General features: G+C 41.9%; 1 protein-coding gene across 2 annotated transcripts in view; it reads right to left on the bottom strand.

Annotated features, from left to right (window-relative positions):
- Positions 1 to 23,064, bottom strand: part of MYO5B (myosin VB) — a 3,346,216-nt gene that overhangs the window by 2,383,312 nt on the left and 939,840 nt on the right. For both annotated transcript variants that reach the window (XM_044078265.1, XM_044078275.1), the window contains exon 3: positions 6,290 to 6,461. In XM_044078265.1, coding sequence (XP_043934200.1) covers positions 6,290 to 6,461 — 172 coding nt within the window. The remainder of the gene's footprint in view (positions 1 to 6,289; positions 6,462 to 23,064) is intronic.

Here is a 23,064-nt window from a genome sequence, read left to right as displayed (position 1 = left end):
ATTATGAATTTAAACACAATGAAACATTCACAAGTAAGGAAGTACAATTTAAAAATAAATAAAATAAAACATAGCCACAGAAATGAAGCTAAGATTAAAATTATTGTGCAGTAAAAGGTGATTTACAAGAGTGGGACGTGTGAGTCTTAAAACTGCAAGAAAAACTGAAGAGAGCATGCACCATCTTAGCATACAAAAAGAAGCTTCATGCATATCTACATCAGTGCAGATTAGCAAAAGCTTTGATTGGTCTGTGCACAGAGAGGAAAGTCCAGCAGGTGGGACAGTTAATAAAACAAACAGTAATCCAAATGTTGTGATTTGCTGCTAAGGTGACTATTCCAAAGTTATTTTCAATGTGTACACTAAGCTCCTTCCGTCTCCAAAAATAACTGCCATTTTAAGGCATACATACTAAAAGGATAAATCTCACATTCTAAAATTATCTTACTAGAACAGAACAGTTGTGTACACTTACCATAAATGTAGATGTTCGAGTGTATTCACTGTTGCAGTCATTACCTGTGGGTTATCCCTGCTGTGGTAGCCCTCGGACGGCCCGAATACCAGAGCCAATGTTTTTCTGTATCAGCTGTTGTGGCGAGCTGCCTGACGTCAGGTCGTCAGTGCTATAAAGGAAGGCAGCCGATGCCATTACATTAGTTTTTATTGCCCTAACCAGTCAGAGGCCCAAGTAAATATGGTAAAGTGGTCCTGGTGGCTAAAAGCCACCGTTAGAAACTTATGCCTCCCTAAAGAAAGAAGATATAAGGGGGAAGAAGGGTGGGAAACCAGGACTGCAACACTGAATACACTCGAACATCTACATTTATGGTAAGTGTACACAACTGTACTATGTTCTTCATGTTTCACTGTTGCAGTCATCACCTGTGGGAGGATTCCCAAAGCTGAGGAGAGGGGTGGTTGGATTAGTAAGAGACCTAGGAATGGGTCAGCATGCCCTGCAGAGGCAAACCTTTCCCTAGCCTTAGAAGATAGAGGTAGGTGGTAATGCTTGGTAAAGGTATGGGACAGAAGTCCAGGTGGCAGCTTCCAGGATGTCTCTGGTGGGAACTCCTCTGAGGAATGCTGTGGAAGTGGATGCTGCTCTAGTGGAATGGGTCTGAATAGACTTTGAGGGGGGGGGGGTTCCCATGCAATCTCCAGCAGAAATGGATACAGTGTGATATCCATTTGGAAATAGTCTGTTTGGAAATGGGCTTCCCCTCTGCCCCTGGGGCTAAGCTGACAAGTAGTTGGCCTGTTTTCCTGAAGGGTTTAGTACAGTCCAGATAGTATCTGAGCTGTCTGTGGACATCTAGTGAGTGCAGAATTCTTTCCCCCTTGTTTTGAGGGTTAGGAAAGAACGCAGGTAAATGTATGGCCTGGTTGAGAGTTACATTAGATACCACCTTGGGCATAAAGGAGGGAATTAATCCTCAGGGAGACCCTGTCTGCATGGAAGATGATAAAAGGCTCAATGACTATCAGTGCCTGAAGTTCTGAAACTCTTCTGGCTGAGGTGATAGCTAGGAGAAAATGAGTCTTCCAGGAGAGGTATCTTAGTTCTGCTGAAGCAGTAGATTCGAAGGGAGGTAAAGTTAGTTTTTCCAAAACATAATTCAGGTCCCAGGTTGGAGTGGGTGGCCTTCTGGGAGGTCTGATATTAGAAGCCCCACTGAGGAATTGTTTAATCAAAGGATGGGAGAACAGGGGCTGTTCTGTATCAAAATGAACTGAAATGGCTGAGGCGTAGATTATAATAGAGGAGAAGGAGAGGCCACTATTAAGTAGCTATGCTAGGTAGTCCAAGATAAAAGGGATGGAAGGTTGTGAGTTATTGCCCCCACTGGACTGGCTCCAGCAGAATAATCTTTTCCATTGTCCTGCATAAAATTTTCTGGTGCTGGGCCTTTTGACCTCTGTGATAATGTCTAGGACCTGTTTGCTTAACAGGGGTCCCTTGTTTGCCTTTAGTGTATTAGCCATGCTGATAGTCTGAGAGTCTGCAAGTCTGGGTGCAGCATCCCCCACCTGAGTTAAGAGGTCTGAGATCAGGGGAAGCTGCCTGGGAGGCTGTAAGGTCAGGCTGTGCAGTAAGGGGTACCAATGCTATCTGGGCAAATCTAGAGCAATGAGGATGGCCTTTGGTCTCTCCTCCCTTACTTTGATCAGTACCTTGGGAATAAGAGGCAGAGGAGGGAATGCATACACAAACAGCATGTTCTAGGGGAAGGTCAAGGCATCCACCTTCCATGCTAGGTGGTGATATTCCCTGCTACAGAATTTTTTCAGCTGATGGTTGAGATGAGAAACAAAGAGATCCACCTCTGGAGTCCCTCACATCTGAGTGATTTGTAAAAAGATTTTTCTGTGGAACTGCCATTCATGGGGGTCCAGTAAGTTTCTGCTTAAGTGGTCTGCCAGGGTGTTGTTGATCCCTGGTAGGTATTGGGATATAAGGGGTAGTCCCATGGAAGAGGCTATCAGCCAGTGGTTCATGACTAGCCTGCACAGAGGGTAAGATTGGGTCCCTCCCTGTTTGTTGATGTACCACATTACTGTGGTGTCTGCTTTGATAAGGAGAAACCCCTGATTTGAGATGGGGTTTGAAGGATGTCAGAGCCTTTTGTACTGCCATCATTTCCTTCTGGCTGATGTGTAAGGGAAGGTGCTGGGCATTGCAAAGACCTTGGGTGCACCTTCCTTCTAGGTGAATGCCCCAAGCTATGTCTGAGGCGTCGGTGGTTATGGTCTGAACAGCTGGGAGAAGGGTGAAGGAAATACCCTTGTTCTGGGCACAGGCCACTACCCACCAGAGAAACTCGGCCCTTATACAGGGGATCAGAGGTAGATAGTTCTCTAGAGGTTGAGAGTGCTGACATCAAAGGTTCTTTAGGTATCACTGAAGTTTTCTCATGTGAGGCCTGGCCACAGGAATTAGAAGGATGCAAGATGCCATATAGTCCAAGTCTTGATGCCAGCTGGGTAAAACAGAGAGGCAGGAAGCTTTGCTTTTCTGGGAATAAGAAGACGATTTGGGATGCTGTGTCCAACAGTGCTCCCAAGAAAATGATCTTCCTGGAGGGTGTCTGCCTTGATTTCTTCTCATTGATGGTGTACCCTAAGGAGGTTAGGAGGGTTTAGACAAAGAGGAGGTCCTTGAGGAGCTTTTCTCTGCAATCTGCCTGAATGAGGCAGTTGTCCAGATAAGGGTCAATTTGTATATTTTTCTGTCTGCAAAAGGCTATAGCTAGGGCTAAGCATTTGGTGAATACCCTGGGAGCAGTATATAAGCCAAATTGTAGTGCAGAGAACTGAAAGTGTTGTGAGCCTGCTCTGAAGTGAAGGAATTTCCTGCAGGATTCCCTTATGGGGATGTGGAGGTAGGCATCTTCTAGATCTAGGGTAACTAACCAGGCATTTTTGTCAGCATAGGCAGCAACTGCTGCAAAGTTAGCATTTTGAATCTGGGGACCACCAGGAAGGTGTTCAGAATGGATAGATCCAGGATGGGGCGCCAAGTGCCCTCTTTTCTGGGAACAAGGAATAATCTGGAATAAAAGCCTTTGCCTGTTTGATCTGAGGGGACAGGTTCAACTGACCCTTGGGATATGAGAATTTGGACTTGTTTCAATGCCTCTGCCCACTGATTTGGAGGCAAGTCTGGGTACCCTCTTGGAATTAGGAGTTTGTTGAAGTAGAATTTGTATCCCTGAAAAATGATCTTTAAGAACCATTGGTCATTTGTTACAGAAAGCCAAATTTTTTTGCACAGGGAGAGCCTTCCTCCTACTTTTTGGTGAGTGAAAAGAGGGCAAAGGGGGGAAAGGGAGTCATTGAGAGTTTTTTCCATAGAGGAATGACTTAGAACTCCCTGCCTTTGGAATGGAAGTGGTCCACTGTTTGGTTTTCTGCTGTCCCTGGGATAAGAGTCTGGATGGTCTATCCCTGCGGGGCTTACCTTGCCCCTGTCTGCTAGGTTCAGGAAAGGACCTGTGTTTTGAGAGAAAATCCCTGCTGAACCAAAGGGGTTGTACTTGAAGGAATTTTTCTACTGTTTGCATAGATTTTGCTTTGTCTTCCATCTTTTTAAGCACCGCTTCTGCTTTTACTCCAAACAACCGGTCCTTATCCAAGGGTGAATCAAGTAACTTAGATATGACATGATCAGGGAGAGGTTGTTCCTTCAACCATGCATGTCTCCTAATGACAGATCCTGTCACTGCTGCCCCACTTGAGGCTTCTAGGGCATCATATCCACAGTGTAATGAGTGTTTAGCCACTTGAGAAGTAGAGTGCAGTAAATCTGCTAACTCTTTCGAAGTGGCACAGTCAGTGAAGGTTGAAATCTTTTGTTTTAATAGTTCCAAAGTGTGTTGTTGATATTTTAACATGTGGAACTGACAGTTGAGTGATCTGATAGCTAAAGTTGCAGAGGTGTACACTTTTTTACCCCATCTGTCCAGAGCTCTGGAGTCCTTGTCAGAAGGAATAGGATTCTTTGCAGAACTAGCCTTAGCTCCGTTTGGTCCCTGTGTAATGACCTCTGGGTCTGCAGCAGGATTTCTGTACAGGTATTTGTGAGAAGCCGGTACTCTTTAACACCTAACAGGTTTTCTGGAAGCAGGTGGGAGGGCATCAGGGGTTAAGCTGGATTCATGGAAGACATCACCAACCACCTCTAACACTGGAGGGATGGCCAAGAGTCTGTGCTGTGGCAGGTCTAGAAACTCTCTAGTCTTTTCTTAGACTGATGGAAGTCCTGGGATTCCCAGTGGAAATGTTCCCTGAGGGTGTGAAGGGTTTCCCCAAAGAAAAGACCTTCTGGTGGGGAGGCAGAAGGAATGGATTCCTCTGCATCTGGATCCTCATAAGCAGTCAGAGGTTGTTGTTCCTCTTCAAAATCTGAATAATCAGACTTCTCAGAATCTTGTTCTGTCAGTATTTCAGGAGAAAGGTCTCTTTTCCTTTTAGAAGATGTGGCCTGACTACCCCTGATAAGGGTGATAAGATCCTCCACCATTTTAAGCATATGAGCTTGGGGTGGTGGAGCAGGAGTAAAATAGTACTAGAGGCAGTTTTCCTAGGAATGGCCTTGCCTCTAGGCCTAAGAGTATTCATCGATCTGAGAAAAACGGTAGTCGGAGAAGAAGACATCTTTTTTTGTCTAGATTCGGTAATGCGAAAAACCTACTCAGAAGCTGGTGCTTGTGTCGCAGCTCCGGACCCAACCAAGGCAAAGACAACCAAAGGCTCAGAAGACGAAGAAGATTTCTGTGGCATACCGAACTCTGAAAGGGTCTCAGTAGAAGCCTTTGAAAGTATCGAATCGGGCATCAGGGGCTGCGAAGGCATCTCACTGAATTCCGAAGAACTGATGACCTGCTTAGCAGTAGAGTTGTCGGAAGGCTTAGCCTTGTGTTGTCTGTTTCTATCTTTATCCTTACGTTTTTCGGAATGTCTATGGATTGTTGACTGATGGATGCCATTTCGGAATGCAAAGATGGAAGATGAAAATACCTGGCTACAATGAGAGCTCTACGACGAATGATTATTGTGTTAATGAGGGCACAGAACTGGCAACAGAGGATGTTGTGGTCTGGGCCTAAACAAGTGATGCATTATGAATGGAAGTCTTGGTATGGTATTTGCTTTCCACAAGTGAGACAACTGTTAACTTTTTTGGACATTGGTTAGTACAAGAAAAAAGGATCCCCAATGGGGTACTTAGCTTATTTCAGCTTTAATTCACACTCTGGTAGCGACCGACTGGCACATTTGCAAATTGCTTCTGCTATGGTCTCCACGGCAAGAAAGACAGATGTAATGGCATCGGCTGCCTTTCTTTATAGCACTGATGACCTGATGTCAGGCAGCAAGTGACAGCAGCCGACGCAGAAAAACACTGACTCTGGTATTCTCGCCAGCTGAGGACTACCATAGCAGGGATAACCCACAGGTGATGACTGCAACAGTGAAACACGAAGAACATCAATTAGTTTCAGAGCTTGTAATATAAGAATATACATTACTATACACACACAATCTTCTTAGTTAGCTTAAATACATCTTTTGCGTCATAAATAAACTAAGTGTATTCTGACTTATAGACGGTCAAAATGCTGTTCCCTCAAAAATTAATTCACAGACCTCATGGGATTCATGTTGGGAAAGCATTATTATGTAAGCAGCGTAATTTGTTATAACATAATGCAACAACTAGTCTCTGCAAGCAAGGTTCTGTTTTTGAGATTTCCAGATAAACGAAAGAAATTCTTCTGCTTACCACAGTATGTGTAGATATGGTTGGACTCTAAGAAGCGAACTTTCAAGTTATGCAGGACAGCTGGTTCATGGAGATAGCTGAGGGCTGTCAAATCATTCTCACCTACCAAAATATCAGGATTCCTTAGGAAAGGCATTTGCTTAGCACTGGAGTTAATAGGATATTCCAAGGGCTGCAGAAAGAAAAAGAAACTGTGGTTACCAATAAAGCAATAGTTGTTTCAGCTAGAGCTTCTGGTCTTTATTATCACATGTACAGTAAATAAAAAAATCCCCATATATTATTGCAACAAAACTGTGTAAGCAGGTATGACAGATACATGTAAGTAATGCAGCTAACTACCGCTACGTTTATGATACAGGAATGTTTTAATTCTGCAGTTTAATATTACACATGTCCAAAGCAAAAAAAAAACATAAGGCCAAAGCAACCGCAAGATTAACTAGTCACCCTACATATTTACTGTTCCCGCTATCTGTCCCACAAGATATACCTAAAACTATCAGACAAGACCAAGTCCTAAAAGCGCTATAAAAAGCTAAAAATACTGCATTGATGGGTCCCAACAATATCCCTGGATGCATCTTAAATAGTATGAAGAATGATTTAGCCATCCCTCTGCCAACATTTTTCATACAGTTTTGTACCAATTAAATGGAGAAGAGCTATGATCATTCACCTGCATAAGGAAGGACCTGCCACAGACCCCGGCAACTGTAGACCCATAAGTCTGTCCACCCTCATATGCTAAGACATGCAAAGATTATTCATTGAACTGATCAGTAAGGGCATACAAAACCTCAAAAACCTGGACCTTGATCAGCCTGGACTCGTCAAGGGCAAGTCATGATTACTCTACCTGGTGGACTTTTCTGGAAAGGTCATCAAAGCAATGGGTGAGGTAAAACAGCATGCAATACATACCTCGACCTAGCTAAAGCTTTTGACAAGATACCTCTCTCAAGCATAGCAGGAAAGCTAAATAAACTGGGAATAATACCCTTTCAAAACCAACTGGCTCACATTTAGGATACACAAGCTCAACATAGGGGAAGCTACCTACATAAAGAGATCAGGCACTATTGTAGCCCATCAGGGTTCAGTGCTGTGACCTCTCCTGTTTAACATCTACTTCCCTGAAGTAAAATCCAGTACCAAAGGGCTCTGGATGACTCAGTCTGAAGATGAGTGCAAGCTAGGAGTAGTCATTGAATCCACAAATTACTTAACCATCCCGCAGGAAGATTTGTTCCAAATTAATAGTTGGTACCAAAATCATGCACTGAAACTAAATACCAAAAATGCATTATTATATCCTTTAGGAAGTCATCTACCCAAGGAGGTGCAGCACCCAGCAGTATAAAAGTACTCTCATCAAACTAAACAACAACTCAGAGGACAAATAAAGTCTAACAAAGCCAAATTTGAGCTAAGTTTGGCATCCCAGGCCAAGGACAACCATAAAGCATTCTTTAGCTATGTCTGCAACCTCAAAGGCAATACACAGTTGTGTGCAGAGCTCATTGTAAATGGAGCCACCTACACTGAGCCAGAAGATATAGCAAACCTCCTGGCTGATAAATTCAGCTCCAACTTTACTCCTCTCTCCCCCTCAACCTTCCCTCAGGAAATATCATCAAATAACTCCCCCTACTATCACTAGGGAACAGGTCCTTAATGCTCTCTCTAAGACCAAGAACACTGCATCAATGGGCCCAGACAACATCCCAGGATGCCTTCTAAATAGCATGAAACATGACCTATCAGGGCTTCTAGAATTATAGAAGCACAACCCAAAAGTTCCAGTATGACCAGAATAAAGTTTAATTCCAAAATAAGTAAAGCACTCTAGAATTATTACTTAACTGTAGCCTCCAAACAGGCTTCGTGCCTCATGAATGGAGAAAGGTAACAGTCATCCCTCTGCACAAATGCGGGCCATCTACAGACCCTGGAAACTACAGACTCATAACACTCACTAGTCTTATATGTAAAGCCATGGACAGAATTATCATGGGGATGATCAACAGAGATATAGTAAACTTCCAGGCACTGGACTGAACCCAGTTTGGTTTTGTGACCGGCATATCAAGCCTACTCAATCTGGTGCACTTCTTTGAGAAGGTCACCAAAGCAACAGATGAGGGCAAAAGCATTCCATCTGCCAACCTTAACCTGGCAAATGCATTTGACACAATACCCCACTCAGGCACTGTTGACAAACTCAAGAGGATGGTACAAACCCATATGTCACCCACTGGATAGCCAACTGGCTCACAGACAGGCCCCAGAAAGTGGCCCCAGAAAGTTAGAATTCAGGAGTCCACCTCTACAAAGAGGCCAGTCACAAGTGGAGTCCCTCAGGGATCAGTCCTTGGACTGCTCCTTTTTGGCATTTACTTCTAAGAGGTCAAGGCCAATGTCAATGGTCTCTTACTGACTGAATTTGCAGATGATTGCAAATTAGGAGCTGTCATTGAATCTCACACTGACACAAGTGCTCTCCAGGAGGGGCTGACACAGACAAATAACTGGTGTCAGAGACATGGACTAAAACTAAATGCCAAGAAATGCAGAACAGTATCCTTTGGGAAGTCATCCATCCTTGGTAACTATCATGTTGACAATACACCCCTTAGAGTTGACCCAGCAAATGACAAATTCACCACCATAACAGGTATAGGCAAGCAAAATCTGAGGGTAATGCTACTCAGTGATAGAAGTCTAAACCTCAAAATGCACTCACACGCGGCACTCCTTAAAATGGAGAACATCGACATCTGTACAGTGACAGAGACCTGGTTCAAAGCTTCAGAGAGCACCCCTGCATTACCAGGCTATAATTCCTACCACACCTTTCGGCCACCTAACCCGGACTGAAACACTAAAGACAGAGACATGTCCATATTCATTAAGGATACCCACACCTCAAAGCTAGTTGCTCAGCATGATGCATCCGAAAATATCCAAGTTCAACTAACTCTGGGCAAGACCACAATCCTGATTGTAGCTTGCTACAGGCCCCGCACCATTCCCCAGGATTCCCACTCCTCTTTTCTTGATACACTGGAAAATATTAGGGTACAACCCAACACCCTAATAATGGGTGATTTCAACTACCCCATCATTAACTGGGAAAACTACTCGTACCAACTCTTGCTCAACGTTTTCTGGAATTCATCAATTCCAATGCCTTGGATCAACTTATCCACACCCCCACAAGGGGCAGCAATATCCTAGACCTGGTCATCACCAACATGGGCGACCGGTGTTCCACACCAGAGATCAATTCCTTGTTGGTCGGATCCGACAACAAGCTAATCACCATAGACACCCACATCCCACTCCCACCCCCCAATAGGGAAACAACTGTAAAAATTTTCTCCAAAGCCAACTCATGCTTCTTAAGACAGAAGTGTAAAACTTCACAACACCCATGCAGATGGACAATAGAGGTATGACTGCTAAATCCTACACAAATGCACTTTATAAGTACTTACACGAGTGCTGGATCATGCTTTCCCTAACAGAACCAAGATGCTATCCTCCAAAAAAAGGAAGCCAATCTGGTGGTCTACTGCCATAAACAAACTCTACAACAGAAGAAAGAAACTGTTGCAAAAAAGAGTAAAATCTCATGATTGGAGGAATTCCCTGGTCAGCCGCAGTAAGAAGCAGAGATCCCTCATAAAATCCTCCAAAGCTAGTTATGAAAACAAAATTGCCACTGATTCTAAAGACAACCACAAAACATTCTATAGCTATGTCAAGAATCTCAATGGCAACACTCAGATCTGCTCTGAGTTACAGCACAATGGCACTAAATATACAGAACCAACTGATATTGCCAACATCCTGGCAGATAGGTTCAGTGCTAACTTTACCCCCCCTCCACCCCTTAACGGGCCCATCTCTATACCGGAAGAATGCAAAGTTCCTGTAATCATGGCTGCATAGGTAAAAACCTCACTCTCCAATGTCAAAAACACAGCATCCATGGGACCTGACAACATCCCAGGCTGCCTTCTACACGGACTACAGAATGAACTGGCACCCCACCTAAGTACCATGTTCAGTCATAGCCTCACCTCAGGCTTTGTGCCCATTGAAAGGTGCACTGTGATGGTTATCCAACTCCACAAAGGGGGAGCCACGACAGACCCCGGGAACTATTGCCCCATTAGCCTGATGAGCCTGGTCTGCAAGGCCATGGAAAGTATCATCAAGGAACTCATAAACAAAGACATTGGAAATCTCAAAACTCTGGACCCCACCAGATCGGGTTTGTAAAAGGCAGATTGTGTCTCCTAAACCAGTCACCAAAGCTACAGATGAGGGTAAGGTGGTTCACACAGCCTATCTAGATCTCGCCAAGGCGTTCAACACCATCCCCCACTCTGGAATTATAGATAAACTCACTAAACTAGGTATAAATCCCTATGTCACAAGATGGGTTGCCAACTGGCTTACTGACAGAATCCACAGTGTGAAAGTAGCAGACTCCAAATCAGACTTCAGACCAGTGACAAGTGGAGTACCACAGGGTTCAGTCCTGGGTCCTCTCCTGTTTGGTATCTACTTATCTGAAGTACAGGCTAACACAGAAGGTCTTTGGCTAATGAAGTTTGTAGATGACTGCAAACTAGGAGCCATAATCGAAACTCCTAATGATGTGGACATCCTACAAAAGGGCCTCATTGAGACAGATGCCTGGTGTCAAAGCCATGGCCTCAAGCTCAATGCCAAAAAGTGCATTGTCATCCCCTTTGGTAAAAACTCTGTACCCATGAACTACCACATAGGCGGTAGTCTACTTAACACCAAAAGTGTGATAAGAGACCTTGGGACACAGGTGGACAGTAGTCTCTCCTTTGATAATCACATCGCTACAGTGGTTAGAAAATCCTTCTATGTGGCACACCTCATCACAAAAGGTTTCCCATCCAGAAAAAAAGAGGTCATTGTTCCCCTCTACTCATCACTCAATAGACCCATTATAGAGTACAATGCCCTTTTTGGTATGTACCTCACAAGACATCTACAACAACTGGAAAGGCTGCAGAAATACCTCACAAAGAGGATTACTGGCCTCAAACAGATACCCTACGCAGTCCATCTCAAAAAACTCCAGCTTTACTCCGTGGCATATCGCCTACTCCGTGGTGATCTCTGCCTAACATATAAAGCTATGTCAAACCCAGAGCTGTTGGACATGCTACACCTAAAGAAATCCCAATCCCTCCAAGCTACACACTCTTGGGACCTAAACATTGTCACCACATTAAACAGGACATGCTGGAGGGATAGATTCCTGTCCCACAGACTTCCCATACTCTGGAACAGACTACCTATCTATGTCAAACAGATCTCCTCATTAGCACTCTTCAAGAAAAATCTTGATGAGTGGATGGGAAATAGGAAATACACCCCGGGGATCACTTCTGTGTCCCTGCTCGACAGTGGCACAGGAAAATAACTTTCTTGGGTGGCATAAGCCAGGGAACCTTGTTGGCTAGGCTTACGTAGGCCCTTGGTCTGATAGCCTGGTACCTACCTATGAACCTATAAAGACATAAACCTTGTCTGTGATATAAATAGAACCTGCTGGAGAGATAGGTATGTACCCCAGAGACTACCCCATCTACGGAACAGGCTCCTCATCCATCTGAAGCAGAGTTCCTCCCTAACCCAATTGAAGTGCGACTTGGACAATTGGATGGTAAACCGGAAATTCATCCTTGGTTTGGCACCTACGTCTCTAATGGACAAAGGTAACCTGTAAATGGTTCATCTCCCAGGCCCATGCTTACACTTATCAAGGGTATCAGAACTTGTCACAGATTTGGAATGCATGGCTAGGCTTAAAAAGGCCCTTGTGGCTGTTAGCCTAGTAAACACCTATGAACCTATAAGGGAACTACCACACTGGCAATATGCCCTGAGAGTTGACCCAGTTGCTTGGGATTTGGAAACTTATGTGAACAGTGACCTATATTTTGAGCAACTTGTGTCCATTGTTGTAAGAAAGTCCTTCTATATTGGGCAGCTTATAAACAAAGGGATTTTGTCTAGATCTAGGGGTGTCATGTCCCCTTTATTCAGCTGTCATTAGGCTAATCATTGAGTATAACACTCCACTGGGCAGGAATCTGTCTAGATACATGCAACAACTGTAATGCCACAGAGATACTTTACTAAAATGATACAAGGTCTAAACAATATGTCCTATATGGACTGACTCAAAGCCCTATCACTATACCCGGTATCCTACAGACTGCTAAGTGGTGATCTGTGCAAACAAGGCATCCTCCAAGCTAATACTCTTGGATGTACTGCATATCAGCAAGTCAAATGGCACCAGAAATATTCAGTCTAGGAAACTAAACCTTATCTGCAATGTCAACAGAACAGTTTGGCGGGTCAGGTATATATAGCAGTGGATATCACTGTTTTGGAACAGACACCCCATCTATGTTAAACAAAGCTCGTCCCTGTCCATATTCAAGTACAACTAAAAACCAAACCAAACAGTCACTTTGTAGCTCCAAAACTGAAGATCCCGACAATAAAAGGAGAGTACACCCATACCAATACTTTACATTCAAATGAGTGCTTCCCAATAATTAACTGAAATCGAAACCCACTGAACTCAGTGAAAACGAAAATAATTTCAAAAACTCCTCCAGTCCCATATACATAGTTCTTGGTTATGTAATTGTTCTGACCCTGGGTAGCATCATTTAATTAGATCATATCATACTTTAACTGTCTATGTAACAACTCCTTTCTATACTCTTACTCAATCAATGTGTGTTTACTGTACTAGCCACTGATGAATCTAACCAAATGACTGAACAAAATGTTCTTTCATCTGTATTGTTTTTTGTAACACATTGTGCTCCTTATAGTATATTTACTTTTTGCTCCTTTCTTGGCCTTGAAAATGTACTGTATTAACTTTTTGACTCTGTGCTGTACTTTATTAACATGTGTATTGTATTTACTGTATTTGCTGTACTAATCTTTGTGACGCTTTAGTCCCTGGGTCACCACTGAGAATGGGATCCATGTCCAGTTGGACTTTCCCGGTAAACAAATGTAAAATAAATAATAAATAAATAATTACCTGCCACAGTACATAGATCACATAATAATATGGCAAGGTGTCGCCATACTCAATTTATTAGTAGCCCAAAAGCCACATTACACCTTGCCATAATCACTAAAGTTGGAACAAAGGAAGTGCACACCTGTAGCAATATTCAAGTGCAGCTTGGATCTATTCATGTGTAATATTTACCCCAGGATAGCCCCCCCATGTACTACTAATGGATACAGGCAGCTCCTAAATACTTTATCTCGTGCATGGGATTATCTACAGTATGACCCCAGTTATTCTCACTTTGGGTAATATATAATTATCGGCCAAGGGATGGTTAAGGCTAATCTAACACTAAATGAGATAGGTTAATTCATGCACCCAAAGGGAATCTGGTTTGGCTTAAAATGGCCTGCAAGGGCCGTTAACCTAGTAATTACCTGTAAACCTGTGAACTATTAAGTGCTTCTTAGGCAACAGCTTGACATGCATCAGTAGGGAATTAGCTGATTTTGAGCGTTAAGAAGGCATAAACTTTCTGAACAAATATGCACATTAAGTAACAAGGATGACTTACAGTGACCACGAGTATTAACACACGTCTACTTCAATTTATGGAGAGACTAGAAAATTGAAAGAAAGATCTGAGAAAAACTAATTTCCCTAAATGCATTTAAAATATTTTACACTATACTTTTATGACATCAGAGCTATATTCAAATTGTCTAATGCCTTCTAAATAAACATGTATTGCTAAGAAAGGCAATATTTTACCCCACATTCAGAGATTGGCACCATCTGTAATAGACTGACCATGTGGTCTCATATCTGACAGAAAATGAACTAAGCAGTACAACAGAATGCAATTCTACAGCTTTCAGAGAGATTCAAGTTGTCTTGGCTGCAGTTCAGGCTTTTGTAAGATGTACTGTTGTTTGAAGGGGGATTTAACCATGTAGACCAGCAAAAACTGGTGGGCTGCCATGCTATAGTGAAACCCAACGAAAATTGCTGATTGGGAATCAAAACTATGAAAGTCATTAACATCCTGGCATAAAATCAGAAACTCTGGGGAAAAAAGACCATAACTACTCAAATTTCCCCAAAAAAGGATGAAGGTCTGAAATTTTTGCAAGAAATAAGATAGTGAAGGGTCAAATACAGATATATTTTATATGCATTGATAACTACAATACTTAGGATATATACTTCAGATCATCTTGAAGATGTTGCCAGTTGACAGCAGGTTATCTTGCCACACTGAGTCTTGTAACATAAGTCTGCAACATTAAAGCAATATGCAACCATGTGCGGCAGCTCTGTCTTCCCCTCTCTTCATATTCTAACACAGTTCTAAGACATACCCACTCCTCATCATCAACCCTCTTTTTCCCATTTTGTTCATGGGTTGGAGTATCATGTCAACTGTCAGCATCTCCCTCAATTCACTGCCATTCTCCTGCCTTCATCAGCAGTCATGTCTGACTGTCACAGATCTTCTTTCACACAATCCATCCACCTCTTTGCTGGATGCCCTCATTTCCTCTTGCCTTCTTCCCGTTTGTCCAAAATCTTCTTCACTAGATGTACTCTGCTTTTCTGCACATGTGCCTGAACCACTCTTTTATCTTTTCTGCAATTACAGCTACTTTGAGATTCTGCTCTTATGTCTTCATTTATTCATCTGTCCCACAGAGTGCAACCTATCACACTTCTCAGGCACTTCATTTCCATCATCTCTAGCATGCTCAGCTGCTCTACCTTTACTGCCCAAGTTTCTGTACCAGACAGCAGTACTGATCATGCCACTGTTTCACACACCTTACTTTTCAGCTTCTTTGGCATTTGTTCTGTCATTCACTACACATGACGCTCTGTGCCAGGTGGCTGCAGTCCCCCTGATTCTAGCTCATACCTCTTCATTAAGACTTTCTTCATCTCAACCACCCTCCCAGATACTTAAGCTGGCAACCTGTCTCACAATCTTCCTTCTGTATCAATTACCAGCTATTTTTTTTATTTCCCTATTTGCTGCCATTACAGATGTCTTATCTGTACTCAGTTTCAACCCATGTGCCTTCACTTTTGCTTTCCATTCCTCTATCCTTAACTGAAGTTCTTGCTCAGAGATTGCCTGTAATGCCATATCATCTACAGACAGCAACTTTGTTGATGTGTCCCCTCAGACCTGTTTGCTAATGTGGTCCATCACCAGTATGACCAGCATTGGGCTCAGAGCTGAACCCTGATGCACACTCATTCCCACTGGGAACCCCTCTGTGAGACCAAACACTGCTCACACTCGAGTCATTGAGTCCTTATTGATAGCTTACACTAATTCTAATAATGTTTCTGGGACTTTGAACGACCACATGACTGCCCAAATCAGCTTTCTTGGAACCTTGCCATATGCTTTCTCCAAGTCTAGTAATGTCTAATTGGACTCTTTCCTCATATCTAACATGTTCTCAACTATATGTCTCACTGCAAACTGATATGAATCCAAATTACTCATCCACCAGCTTACTTTTTACTACTCTTTGATATTCATTTACCAATCACCCTCTCTAGAACTTTCATGCAATGTGACAGGAGTTTGCACTGCCCACAGTTGTAAATGTCCACTTTGTTCTTTAACACTGGCACTAGTATGCTTACTCTCTAGTCATCTCTCCACACAGCTATGAGTGCCCTCTGTAGCTATTTCTCTCCTATCTCATCCTGCATCTTTATCACATCTACTGTGACTGCATCTGAGCCTACTGCTTTCCTTGACTTCATTTTCTTAGTGCCATTCTTACTTTTCTATGGCAGGCTCCTCCTCTTCTTATATAGGCAGTATCTGGTGTAGTACAGCTTTCAATTTTCTTCATTCAGAAGCTGCTAGAAGTACTGTTTCCATCTGTCTTTGATGTCCTGTGGACTGGTGAGCAGGTTGTTTCTGCTATCCCTTATGAAGGTTGTCTAACTAGTTTCCTTATCTTTCTGTCTTTGCCTTGTAACCTGATAATTTCTTTGTGCCAACTACTGAGTCACTTTCCAGAAGATGGAAGAGTGCCTCTGCTGCTACTGCATCTCCTCTCTTAGCCTCTTTGTTAGCCAAACAGTACTCCTTCCTAGCTTGGCTTGTCTTTCTTTTTTCCCACTTTTTCCTGCACTCCTCATTTCTTTTGATGACTTCTTGGAATTCTGCATTCCACCACCAGCTTTCCTTACTAGACTCAGCTGTATTAGTAGCGTAACGGTGAAGCTAAACATTAGAGTTTACTTATTAAAACTGACAGCCTTTGGTGACACAAACATCCTCCATCCAAGTAATTCAGGATATAAAACATCTGGTCAAAGACAAATATACCAAATGGCACTTCTGATCAAAACAATACAACTGGAAGAAGCGGAAGAAAAGCTAAATAACATTTTTTTCTGTAGGGAAAACAGTCTTCCCACATGGCCCCATGCAGGGGATTATACTGCCCATTGCCTCCTGCTTAGTATAATCAACTACAAAACTGCAGCATAATGGGGGAAAGGAAAAACTGGTTTAAAGATGCCACTTTAGCTGTCTTACTGAGGCCTGAAGTGGTGGTCATAATTCTAATTTTCAACCATATGTCTGACCTTCATTAATTCAAACGTGTGTGTGTGTGTGTGTGTGTGTGTGTGTATGTATGTATATATATATATATATATATATATATATATATATATATATAGAAGCACAGACTTCATCCAGACTTTATCAACTAGTGATGGTGAGTGACACATGACATAACATAAATTCAAGAGCTGCAATGATTTAAAGCATGCATCAGTCTTTATGCCCCATAATTGGACTTTGGCATATATGACTTAACTGTAAAAATTCTGGTAAAAATAGAAGACTGATATTTGACACTACAATATTAAGTGTCAGCCTATTTTAAGCAGTGCCTGACTGACAACAAATCTATGCCATAAGAGGATTTAAGAAGATTCCATTATGTCATTTAAATAACAACTGTATATAAAAGTATCAAATCATTACAAATTCAGAATCTACCATAATTTTGTTACTAACATCTAACTGTTGGACAGCAATGTATATGCCTGATATTAATCTAGAGCTAAATATATAGCATTTCTCTCCACCCTTTTTTTCTAAACTTCACAGCATTTTAACACATCCTTTTTCATTACAAAATTTATGCATATAGGTGCACAGTGGACAGGTAAAATGAATAGACATCTACTCTACAACGTTTGGAAACCACTAACAAACCTGATCTTAGTAACAGCACTTAGGCCCTGTATATTTATGTATATGACTTCATTCAATATTCCAGATGTGATTTTGCTGCTCTTGTAGTTAAGACAAACAGTTATTTCACTCAAGTGTATGGGAGGTACAATTGTGTGATACCCAAAACTGTCTCACTCGCCAGCATATAAAGCTCACTCATTTTAAACTGCTTCAAATCATATTTTAAACATTTTCTGGCCTGCATCTATTTTCTTTCCCCTTCCCAACTTTTGAGGGACCCAACATGATGGCTCCATTACCTGCACTAAATAAGCCCATTTGTTTCACAGTGACTGGAAACTGGCAACCCCAGCACAGCGAAGAGCTCTGTGGCTCATTCAATCCTTCTTGTGAAGTTATACCTCATTTATTACCCCAGTGAAGAGAGAGTCAAGTGTTGAGGAGTTAGTCTGCTCCAGATCCCATGAAGTGACTCCCCCTAGGCTACCTGCAGACTTTCCATAGCTGACTGCTCTAGTAAGGAGATGTGAGCATTCCCACATATGCTCATAGCCCCTGGGTTAGCAGTAAAGTCCTTGCTTACAATGTGAAGTGATGTGGTCACTGCAGATGGATGATACTCCCAGCCACTGCAAGATGTTGTTAATGACTTGGACTTCCAAGATGACTGCACCATGACCAACAGCTTAATTTCAGTTCTTCCAGTGTTAAAATAGAAAGTGAGAAAAAGGAGGTCCATTGAAACTGTTTGGCTAAATTCAAGTTACTGGATAATAAGTATATCATCTGGAAATCATCAGAGAAGAAATTTGGATAATTTGAAAGAAAATCAATCAGAAAAGGTGAAATGAAAATAAAATACTAGCTGGAAAGGATCTTGCAGCTGTTCAGCAAAAAAGCAACTCAAGCTTCAGCTTTGGTTCAAAAGATGGCTAACAGTATTTTAGAGGAAAAAATAAATCAAGTGTACAAAGCAGCGATCAAAGCACATGAGACATTTAAGGAATATATCAACTCAAATAAACTTCACCTAGTTACTCAGATGAGCTTATATAACTGCAAAATCAGAAAGTGAAATGAAGAAAACAGTAATTGAGCATTAGGCTTCTCACAAAGACCTGTTTCAAAAAAATCAAAAAGTAAGAAGACCACAGAAACTAGAAGGAACAGGCTGTATTAATTTTATGAAAGCACAACTAAGTAACTGGACTGATGTTCTGCAGTATTTGTTAACTGAAACAGTTCAAACCTGCCATAAGAGATCAGCAATGAACTATATTTATAAAGATGCAATCATACGCATGTAAAGCGCTAATCAGTGGAATAAGGGAAAAATATTAAAAATTAGAGAGTAGAATATTTGTGGAAAATTATTATTTACTGTACACCATGGAGAAGAGAAGCAAATTTATCTTCGTAATCAGGGAATGTTGAGAGGCAGGTGTTAGATTCAAGCGGCTGTACCCAGCTGTCTTCAGAGTATTTCTTCCTGAAGGATCAAATACATTTTTAATGAAGAATAAGCTAAGCAGAAAATAAAAATGTATCCAACAAAAAGTGAGCCAGCAAGTCAGCAAGCAGAAGGGGACTCTACGTCTCATTCTTCTCACAATAAAGTTCATAGAGATATTTTGCCAGTGAAACCTTTTCCAACATTCCAAAGGTAAATGCTTGAAAGACAGAAATAAGAACTGACTAGAAAAATCAGGAGTACCTTGTACTTGAACCACAGTCTAGTGTTGATGGATGCAGGTGATCCAGAAGAAGATCAACAACACTGAAATTAGTGAATAAATGACAGACTGTAAAGCATGAATCACATTTCTGTAATATGGCCTTGCAAATACAAGTGGCTAAGAAAAGACTGGCTTTTTGATGATTGGACTAAACTTGTGGGTGGACTGTAAAGCATATACACGAACGCTATGTACTTATCAAGAAGACAGATCTGTGTTGTCTCATTTTGTTCAGCTCAATATTTTGGGTTGTAGAATCCAGTCAGATCCAATCTCAGCACCTTCTTCCACAGCTTTTTGTATCCAAGGGTCTGACTCCTCCCCTACCCACAATTCCATTCTTCTACCTAAATTACCTCAGATTGAGTTCACTCAACTCTAAACAACCATGGAGAAAAACACCTTGATAAGTGTAAACACTCCTACAGAATAAAAATAACAGCTTACTAAGTATGCCAAGCTTGGTAATGTGACCTAAGACAGACAGGGTCTTGATTGAAACCTGTTCACACACCAGAAGTTTGAAGATGACAATTTGGAAGAGGGAAGAAGTGAGGAACTGCATGAAAATGAGGCACCACAGCTCTACTGTTATGTTAATTACATAGCTTTTGCATCCGGTAACATCTATTTTCATCTAATTCAACACGTGGGACAGATTCCCAAGCTGCCAAAAGAGACCTGGTTAGTATCAAGGAAGGTCATTCCTAGAATTGTAGAGCCAAAGAATGTATGAGCTCTAGACTGCCCAGTTTTGTAATGAGATATAAATGTATGAATCATTGATCAAGTTGCTGTTGTACAAATGTCATCAATGGGAACTTTTTTCATGAATGCTGTAGTGGAATGAGCTTTTGGTTGTGAGTGCAGACACAAATCTCAAGTTTTCTATACAAAAGCAATGCAGTCTGACAGCCAGTTAACTTTTTTTTTTGAATAAAATGTTATTGAAATCAAAACTGAAATATACACTGTTTTTTAAAATAGTTATGAAGAATTTTATGTTACACTAAAAATGAATGATATAGTGCACAATAACAACAAACTATTTACAAAAATGTTCACTGTATAAGAATCAAATATTACTGTAAGGCTGAAAGAAAAAGAAAAAAGAAAAAAAAGAAAGATTTAATTATACATTCAGGTTATTGATTTACTAGTAATTCATTTATACTCTTCCAGTAATTATAAGCTGTTGTATTCCTTGAAGATCTAGCTTTGATTGTCAGCATTTCAAGTTTAGAAACATCCTTGAGAAGATCTTTAAAATTTTGAAAAGATGGAATATGTGAGGATTTCCAATTTTTTTTGTGATTTCTTTCCTGGCAATTGATAAAACAGACCATAAGATTGAATATTTGCTTGGTTTGACATTGTTTGGAACTGGCGTGTTGAATAAAGCTAGTGATTTAGTAATAATAAAGTTATCTGTAAAAATTGCTTGTAAAAATTTGTTGATGCCTTCCCAAAATTTCTTTAATAATGAGCATTCGTAAAATATATGTGTCCAGTCTGCATTGATTTCTTTCATACATCTCCAGTATAAAACATTTTCTTTAGTTATCTTACTGATATTATGTGGTGTGAGAAATTATCTGTTTAAAAATCTCCAAGTGAATATTCTCCATTTATGTAAAGATGTAGTTTTACCAGCAGACTGAAGAATATTTAATTTGTCTATGTCTGGAGGATAAGTTTTGTTAGTGATGGTGAAAATTTTCCAATAATTAACTGTATAAGTATCTAAGTCTGATTTTAATGTTTTATATATAAGTGAAATTTAGAAGTTATGTACTCACCATAACGTTCCATCTGAGTAGGTGTATTCATTTGTCTGCAACCTGTGGGTTATGGATCCGATATCGGATCCAAACCGGCATGGTTTACCAGCTATGGATCCAAGCTCTCAGCTCCTCCCCTCACCCATAATGCCCTGCTCTACCCTCATGACCTCAGATCGAGTTTGCCAACAGCAAGAACACCCTGAAAAGGGTAACACAACATATGCAGGAAACTGAAAGGCCAGGGGGATAGGAGGGCGGGATGGTTGCAGACAAATGAATACACCTACTCAGATGGAACGTTATGGTGAGTACATAACTTCTAAATATGAAGTAGGAGATTCATTTGTCTGCAACCTGTGGGACAGAGTCCCCAGCTACCTGAATCTTGGGCCATCATGGAAGGATATTCCGGAGCACCGCGGAGCCAAAGGATGCTCTACCCCTAGATGCAAGATCCAATTTGTAGTGGGAAATAAAAGTATGAGATGAAGCCCACGTGGCTGCTGCACAAATATCATCTAGAGGAATCCTAGCCTTAAAGGCTGCCGATGTAGAGACTGACCGGGTTGAATGGGCATGTACACCCTCCGTGCGGGCCTTCCCGAAGCTTGATAAGCCAATAAGATACATTGTGAAATCCAGCGAGATAATGAGACTTTAGAAATTGGTTTGCCCAAGTTAAATTTAGCAAAGGAAATGAACAACTGGTCGGATTGCCTATGACCAGCCGTCCTGTTTAGATAAAATCTAAGTTGTCTGTGAACATCTAAGGAGTGAAGCTTGTATTCACCTTTGTTTTCATATTTAGGAAAGAAGACAGGGAGGTTAATGGATTGGTTAATGTTAGCTTCAGAAGCTACCTTAGGAAGAAAGGACGGGTTGGTCCTGAGGTAAACACGGTCCGGATGAAAGACCAAGTAAGGAGGTTTAGCTGATAATGCTTGAAGCTCTGAAACTCTCTTGGCCGAAGTAATGGCTACTAAGAAGGCCGTCTTGAAAGATAAGAATTTCAGATCTACCGTAGCCGCCGATTCGAAGGGGGGGGGGGCGGTCAAGGCCTGGAGAACTAAGGAAAGGTCCCAAGGAGGAACCGCTTGCTTTACAGGGGGCCTGAGAAGAAAAGTACCTTTAAGGAAAATCTTACACAACTTGGCCGACATCAGTGGATTGGAGTCATGACCAATGTGATAATGGGAAATTGCCGCAAGTTGTACTTTGATCGTAGAACTGCTGGCACCATCATTAAAAAAAGTGGTTAAGAAATCAAGCACCAAAGGGAGAGGAACTGTGAAGGGGTTTAGGCCTTGCCGCTCCGCCCACAACGAGAACCGTTTCCACTTGCTGCGGTAGACTTTCCTAGTGGATGGCTTATGAGCTGCCACCAGGATGGCCTTAACAGGGGACGAAATACCGGGAGTCCTGATCAAGAGTGGAACTGGAGCAGCCAAGCGGTCAGCTTCAGGTTGTCCAGGTTCGGAGGAGATAAGTGGAATGGATGAGATATCAGATCCGGAATGGGATCTAGAATCCAAGGAGGATTCACCGAGTGAGACCTTAGGAAGGGGAACCAGATCTGTCGAGGCCAAAACGGAGCAATGAGAATCATTCTGCACCCCAACCAAGAGGCTTTCTGAAGAACTTGGAGCATCAGAGGCAAGGGGGGATAAGCATAAAGAAGACCGGGTGGCCAAGCATGCACCAGAGCGTCTCTTGGGGAACCTCCGGGAGGAGGTATCAGAGCGAAAAAACTGTCGCACTTGGTGTTTGAGGGAGAGGCAAAAAGATCGCAACAAGGAGTTCCCCACCGTGCGAATATGCGTTCCGCTACTTCAGTATTGAGAGACCACTCGTAAGGGGTGAGAATGGTGCGACTGAGTTTGTCCGCCAGGATGTTGGACCGACCCGGAATATGCGTT

This window comes from Protopterus annectens, chromosome 1.part1 (assembly GCF_019279795.1).
Source record: "Protopterus annectens isolate FY-2018-M chromosome 1.part1, PAN1.0, whole genome shotgun sequence".
NCBI classification, from domain to species: domain Eukaryota; kingdom Metazoa; phylum Chordata; order Ceratodontiformes; family Protopteridae; genus Protopterus; species Protopterus annectens.
Note: the sequence above shows the minus strand (reverse complement) of the source record. Positions and strands in the feature narration are given on the sequence as shown.